The sequence below is a fragment of the Rhincodon typus genome, chromosome 35, assembly GCF_021869965.1.
Source record: "Rhincodon typus isolate 14 chromosome 35, sRhiTyp1.1, whole genome shotgun sequence".
Classification (NCBI taxonomy): Eukaryota; Metazoa; Chordata; class Chondrichthyes; order Orectolobiformes; family Rhincodontidae; genus Rhincodon; species Rhincodon typus.
In genome coordinates, this window is record NC_063366.1 from 12,370,001 (window position 1) to 12,377,529 (window position 7,529).

The 7,529-nt window shown below is 40.5% G+C and overlaps 1 protein-coding gene across 5 annotated transcripts in view; it reads right to left on the reverse strand.

Moving 5' to 3' along the window:
* The window catches only part of mrps18b (mitochondrial ribosomal protein S18B), an 18,429-nt gene extending 16,935 nt beyond the window's left edge, over window positions 1-1,494 (reverse strand). Inside the window, exon 1 of one of the 5 annotated variants that reach the window (XM_048616932.1) lies at window positions 1,202-1,494. In XM_048616932.1, coding sequence (XP_048472889.1) covers window positions 1,202-1,207 — 6 coding nt within the window. In that variant the 5' untranslated portion in view covers window positions 1,208-1,494. Of the gene's footprint in view, window positions 1-836; window positions 1,118-1,201 lie in introns of those variants that run through there. The other 4 variants (XM_048616933.1, XM_020511873.2, XM_048616930.1 and 1 more) reach the window with 4 other exon arrangements.
* Window positions 1,495-7,529: the final 6,035 nt, after the last annotated feature.

The following is a 7,529-nucleotide window of genomic DNA, read 5'->3' on the forward strand; positions in this document are numbered from 1 at the left end:
AATAATAATAATAATAATAATAATAATAATAATAATAATAATAATAAAAAACCTCAATCACGATCTCACTAAATAGTGGAACAGGCTCGAGATTAAATAATTTTCTGCTGTTTCTATGCTTCTCTCACAACACAACAAACTTAAACTCAACCACCATTATGACAATACAAATTCAAAAAGAAGCAATGTTCTGAAATGTGCCTGCAAACAATTTTTCTGAGTGGTCTATTATACACAAGACAACATCAGTCTGTTATCACAAAGATTTTTCACTTATCAGTAGCACACTCAGCTGAACAAAAGGGTTCAAATCCCATTTAAATTCAAGCACATAACTGGTATTTCCATATGGCACTTGAAATTCAACACGGATAAAGCTGCCAACTCTCAGATTTGGCTTTTGTAGTCTTTCAGATGACCTTTCAGGTCCCCGTTGTACCATTTAAACAGCAAGAAAGCTTTCCCTGCTGTCACAGGGTCACAGAAAAAGGCCCTTTGGCCCATCCTAGAACATACCTTCAATCAGTCCATGGCTATTTAGACTTCATAGCCTCACTTTATCTGCTCCACCACAAATACCCAAATAGATCTGCAGTTGTTCTGGGAATTAAGAGAGTTAGCCTTGGATTGATAAATAATAAACTGATTCAAGTCGATTTGTCTGTAAAAAGGTGAAAAGCAAGTTGGGCGGGTGGGGGGGGGGAGGGAGGCACATACACCCTCCAACATCAACATTAGCACTTTACAAAGTGAAAGATTACCCATACGCAGTCACTAACTTCAACAATATTATAAAAACAGAATGCCCCTCTTGAGAAGCAGCACACAAGTCTTACCAACAACCCTTTACGAACCACTGCCACTATCCTAAGCTGAGACCTCACTTGGCTCACTAGCGCTGCCATCTTGTTGTGCCACGAAGGTGAAAGGTCAACTCCACGTCGCTTCTTGCCCCTCCTCTACTCACCCTCTCCCTTCAACAAAAAAATTAAACCACACTGGTGAAAAGGACCCTTTTCTTAAAAAGAAAGACAATCATTTCAAAACAAAAGAACATCGTTTTGAACGCAACGAATAAAACGGTCTCCGGGGCGAAAACTGCACGAGCTTCGATACGACGTCACCGCGTTCCAAAAAAAACCGTCCCTGAGGGAGATTTTTTTCTTAAGAAACGCTATTATTTAAATAAAAAGAGCCGTGCCTTCATTCTTTTTCCTCTCTCTGGTTTAGGCTGGCTAGGGTTGAGGGTAAATACGGTTTTAATTTTTTGTACCGCAACGCACGTCACGTGGCACGCGTTTTCGTGACCGTGCTACTGAAGAGACCTTGATGTCGCCTCCCTTCGTGTTTTTTTTTAAAACAACCCCGATTTGGTAGACGGGTGAAGGGGAAAATAAATGTACAATTTCTAGGATTTAAGAGGATGAGATGATGCTGGTGGGGGTGGGGAGGTGTTGAAATCGCTTTTTGAAGAGGGATCATTCCAGTGCGCCTGCGCCAACTCTGCAAAGGCGTTCTGCAATTCATTCTGACGTCACCTGAAGTTACATAACAGACCCCCACCCATGGGAGGGAAAGGAAGAGGACAGGGAGGTTTAGGGAGACGAAAAAAATTAAGTTAGTGTGGGGGAGGGGGAGAAATCGGTGGAGTATTCAAGCGTTTTATTTATTTAGATTATTTTGCCTCGCCGAATTGCAAAACGTTTCACCTTCAAACTAGGAAGGGGACGGGGACGGGGAATTTGGAAAAAAAATATACTTTTCAATTTTGCAGAACCGACCGAGATACGATAAAAGTCGGTCAAGCCGCCATGCGGCCAATTGGATTCAAATCCTAACGGCCGTCTCCACGTGACCACCTCCCCCACCTCCCCACCCACACTTCCACTGTGACGTCCGCGCCCTCGCTATAAAAGGCTGGGCGCAGGCTACTGCGCTATTCCAGCGTTTGTTTTGAGGTATGTGCGGGAGGGGAGGGTTTGATCCAGGGCGCTTGCGTGGGTGTTGTTCCTGGGATTTTTTTTAAAAAAAATTTTTAACGTGTTTAAAAATATTCGATTTTTGCTTATTTGCTTATAACTGTGTTCCTCCTTTGTGTTTGTTTCTTCACTCTAGGTTTCCCCCCTACCCCCCACTTCGGTGAAGACGACGGACAAAAGAAGCCTCTTGTCTGTGTGTGTGTGAGGATAACAAAAAAAACAGCCGCACCTTCAAAAAAAAACAATTTTTCATGTAGTTTTGATCAACCTTGGGACACCTGATCTCTTTGTGTTCGCTCTTTTAAAACGATTTTTTTTCCAAAACAATCAAAGAGAAACTTCTTGCGAAATAAGGAGACAGATCAGCAAAAAAAAACGAGAATATATACTTTACCCATATAAGCTCCTTTTTTAAATGAAAATTTACAAAAAATAATAAGTCATGAGAGTCTCTCTAACAAAAAATTTGTCAACATTGTGTTGTGTTTGCACATAAAAAAAACCGAGTCGCTGTCAAGGAGATTTTTAATAGTAAGTTTCGCTTTTTGGCAACAAAAGGAGAATGGAAATTTAAGGTGGGGAGAGGGTGGGAGTGAGGCGGCGATGGTTGGCAAATGAAGATGATGGGTGTATATAATTTTAAAGGCTTTTTTAAAAAAAAAATCAAATGGTGGTGGGGAGGGAATGTAGCGAAGTTGGGCGAAGTAGGAGATAAACCCATGAGCTCACACGCACGAAAAAGATAAACGTATTAGTATTGAGCGTCTCTTTTTTTTTTTAAAAAAGAAGTGGTAATAAAAGCCTTTTTTTTTGAAAAAGACGTACGATAAGTCGCTTCGGCGTGTGTGTGAGACGGTGAGGGCAATCTGTAAATAAAGATTGCCGTGAATAAATCTCCCGGGAATGAAAGCAGAAATACGGGGTGGTGGGTCTTTTATATATCTCTTTAAAGTCAGAAGCGAAGGCGGGAGGGAGGGGGTTTGTTGCTCGTTTTTTTTAAAAAAAAATGTTCGGTAGCGGCTTGTTGATCTGCAGAATTGTTTTAAATTTTTTTTTCACTCGCCCTTTTTCCTACCTCAAGCTGCTGCTCTTTTTTTTTGAGGTCGCCTCCCTAAGATGGCGGCGGGTTGTCGTTGTAAAATGGCGGCGGCCGTCCATGTTCTCTCTCTCTCTCCCTTCCCCCCCCCTCCTGCGCTGCCTGATTGTGGTGGTGATTGTCATTTCTTTTCCCCCTCTCGCTGGAAACGACAGCGCAAGGACAGAGCTAGGGCGAGGCTGGATGACATCAGTGCTGACTCGACCTTCCCCTTTCTCCACCTCCCCTTCCTTTTTCCGACCGGTTTTTCAAAAAAACCCCCCCCCCCCGCCGCCAAATGTCTTAACCCTTATCACCAGCCGACACCCTAGTTTATTTTAAACAAAGCCTGCCCAGATCGAGACTCCCCTTTTTACCTCTTGAAAAGACTTGATTCTCCCTCCCCGTCGCCCACTCAGAATTCAAAACTGGTAGCGCAGTTGTTCTGTCGAACCGATGGCAATTTTTTTCAAACCCCTTTTTTTTAAAGCTCTACTACCATCGTTGAAGCTTTGTTCCTCCGCGCCCCCCTTTCCGACCAAATGCTAGTTTTTTTTTTAAAAAAAGTCCCCGCTAGTTGCCCGAGATTTGGATGAAAAATTGCCAGCTCTTTCTACTCCACGCCGTGTGGAGCTCAGGAGTGTTGCGACATTAATTGCTTTAATTCTTTCTTCCCCCGATGTTCAAGGAATCTTGAATCTGTTTTTTTTGTGTTAACTATACAGTTCATTGTGCTTTGAAGGACTTGATTGATGTCTGTTTTGGAATCGGGTGGGGCGGGGGGAGTCAGTCTCCTTATTTAATTGGTTACCTGCGAGCATTTAATCGGTTTGCAAAATGCCCGCTTTAATACACAGCGGTGGGACAGTAAGTTTACTTAGCGGCATCAATCAACTTCTGGATTAAATTGATTTATGATTTTGTTCATGGAGAAAGTACCTGTAACCATGTTACCACTGGGCCGCATGTAAATTCATGCAGGCCATAACTTAATGATCACTGTTTTCCATAATAGGTGCATAATTCTTTGCAGCGAGCATCTTCATATGGGAAGCGGTTAACTTTTCACATAGGAATTAAGTGCCCATGTCTGCACGCTTTTGTACTGTTTAGTTTCCCAGCACAAGTAGGGCTGATGAATAGGGGGAGGTGAAGCTAAAACATCCTGCACTTTAAAAACTCATCACAGGGACAGCCACATGCAAACTGGTAAGCAAACCTTTCTGACCTTAATTACATTTCACAACTTCATTGCTTTCTTGAACGTGTAATGTTTGCCGTTCTGCAAAAGAAAACAAATCCATGGTGAAATATTCGATACATGCATGCAAAAAGGCTTTGTTGACATTGTTCCAGTGAACTACACAAGAACTTGTTTCACAGTCTGTTTTCATGCCTGACTTAACCATTGGTGGCCACGTCTTCCATAGAACAGTAGAATATTTTTAGAATCTATTTCAAATTTATATTTTTGAAATTTGATTTTAAATAACCTTTTTTCAAGATTTGAGTAGTGGCTGAGTTTTTTTTTAATAGCAATTGTAAGAACTTTTGAGGTGGTGGGGTTATTTGAAATTGATCTCAAATGGGTTAACAGCTGTACAGGTTAATGTGCAGCACTGCACTTACATGAATTTGGCAGTGTAAACTCTAGACCATTAATTGAATTCAATTTTTAACTCAAACTTCTTTCTCTTTTCCCCTTAGTGTATTAAGAAATGGCGTCAGTGCCCCCGACTGCAGGGCTAATTTCCTCCGCTCCCTTCCCCCTGCTCCCTTTTCACACTTGATTCTGAAAGTGGTCAGGGGTACTGCAGATACAATTGAAGGGCAGTGTAAAGGTTTTGATATCTAATGCGAAGATATTCGCAACCCGTGTTAGCTCTGGGTAAGGTAGCAAGCGAGCCGTCCTGTTACCTTTTTATATAAAAAGGGAGGTAGGTCAAGAAAGCATTTAGTGCACCTGTGAAGGTAAGAACTCAAAACAAACCAACTCAACTCAGCTAAGACAAGCTTTATCTTGTTGTATAAAAACCCTACATGTGGTTGAATTAGTTAGCCTTGGCCTAGATCCCCTCCAGTGACCTGGTGGTAACATGTTCAGTGATACTTAACTCATTTGTGAAAAAATTCTGTCTAATTTAAATGATAAAATAGACCTTGTATTTGTAGAATTCCATTGTACCTGATGTAATATTTATAATGCACGTGAGGGTGGGTGGGGGGGGTGGTGGAAGATGTATGTAACCATATATAAACTGGTTTCTTGCTGCACTCATCAGGTTTGTGCAGTATGTTACAGGAAACCAGTGGTCTTTCTCAAGCAACTGGATGCTAGATTCATAAGCTGGTTCCTAATCAGTGTTCCTGCAAGGCAGTGTCCATTCTGATTTTGAAAAGATTATGGGGTTAACATCTAAAAGCTCCACTCTTTGGGTTGATGAATCAAGTGTAACTTAAGCACTACAGCACACTTTTGATAAAACCAAAGGTAGGTGGCATGTGGCCATTTGAGCACAAGCATTTGTCCATGTGACCAATATAACTCCCTTGTGAATTAGCCATTTGCAAAACTACCAACTCACCATCTTTGAACCACTCAAGTGAATTCAGTTTAACAACACATTGTAACTACAGTAACGTGTCAGGTTTGTATTTACTAACCTAACTGCACATTGCTCCAAATATTACAAGTGAATAGGAAGTACAGAATCACCATGGACAAGTGGTGTGTTGCTTGGCATCAATTTGGGAGCACCATCCAATTGTGCTGAAATTGTGCATGTGACTGCAGAATACTGCAAGTTTTTAATGCCTTTTTCAGATAACATAAATGCCATTCCTCAGCACTTGTGCTGAATCAATAGCTACGGGTCTATATCTTGTGTACTTCATGGTTTCTGTCTGCTCTAAACACCAATCTAGTCAGCCTAAAATGGGTAATTTGGCTTGTAAAGCTCACCACTTTACTTTGCCTGTCTTGTTCAACCTTTCCTGAAAGAAGCTTGCTACTCCAGGTTGCTAAAGTGTAGTACCTGCTAGTGTTGGACTACTTGAATTCTACTTTTAATTTTATCCATCCAATAGAAGGCTTTGTGCATTATTGTAATAGATCAATTCATTGTAAAACAATTAGCTAGCTTTTAATTTTGGTTTCTGTATGCAATTCAGATTTGGTTTTTTTGCATTTCCTGTAGACTGATAATATATTTTAATTCACCTTTGAACTACACCACCAATGCAGCTGAAACTTGCCCTTTAGTACTTGATGCTTGAAAAGATGGTCCATTCAGGATGACAAAAGAAACATTCCTTGCCCTCTCCACTTAGTTGTCAATGTTGAAATGTAAGCTGATTCCATTACAATCTTGATTCAGTCTAAAACTTGTAGTCTGTACGTTTAAAGTAGAATTGTACCCAAGTAACTTAGGATTTAAGAGAGCTGTAAAAAGTTCTTTAGTTGCTGACTGGCTCATAGGTCTGAGTACAGCAGTGCCCAAAATAAACCTGCAGTATGCAGGGTGTTTCAGTGTAATTTAGACCAGCTATAAGTGGTTTGTCTAGGCCAATATTTTGACTAGATCAGAGTATAGGGTAGTTTCACCCTTTTTCCAAACATGTCTCAATCTGTTGAACTGGATGCACACCAATTAACAATATTAACTGACAAGGCAGTTGGGTTTCCTCTCTTAGCTTCAACGTAAAAGTCCAAATTCAGCTTAAACTAATCAATCTGAGGTTTGGAGCTGATCTTAATACAAGTGGCCTTATTAATGTGCTGGAGACTTGAATAATGCATTGGTTTAGTAATACAAAAACAAAATGCATTCTAAATCTGTAGCTGATACTAATTACTTGGTATTTCTGGTTAAGTGTCAAAAACTTTGTATCCCATGTTCCTATCACTGGTTTGAAATTCATTCTTTTCTCAAATCTCTGCTTGTTTGTAGATTGAGTTATTTCCTAGAAATTGCAAGATTAAAAAATTGAGTAGATGTTAGACATTTTCTTGAAAGGGGTCAAGTTTCAAAATCTTAAGTAGCTAGGCTTGTTCTCTGGCAAAAATTAAAATTATACTTGTGTATTGGCCATTGATGAACAGTTCATGGATGGATGATCTGATTGGAGACAATTGAAGTGCTTCTTCAGATGGCCTAATAATTACTATAGATTTTACATGTAAAAGGATATTTATCTCGTAGGGGCCAGTGGATAAATTTTCAAACTTCTAGGGAATATTGCACCAGCTTCAATGCTCTCAATTTGGCTTAGAGCTGGAGGGTATTCAGTGCTGAAGTATAAAGCTGAATTCTGGCTTGCCTCCACAAACAAAGGGTGTAACTAGTCCTCATATATTCTGGGTTTCTACCCATGGGCATGATTATTGCACAGCAGTTCTGCTTTGAACTTGCGATTCAGTTTCCCAACAAACACTAAAGCCAAATTACCTGATCTGTTTGGGGTCCACTCTTGCC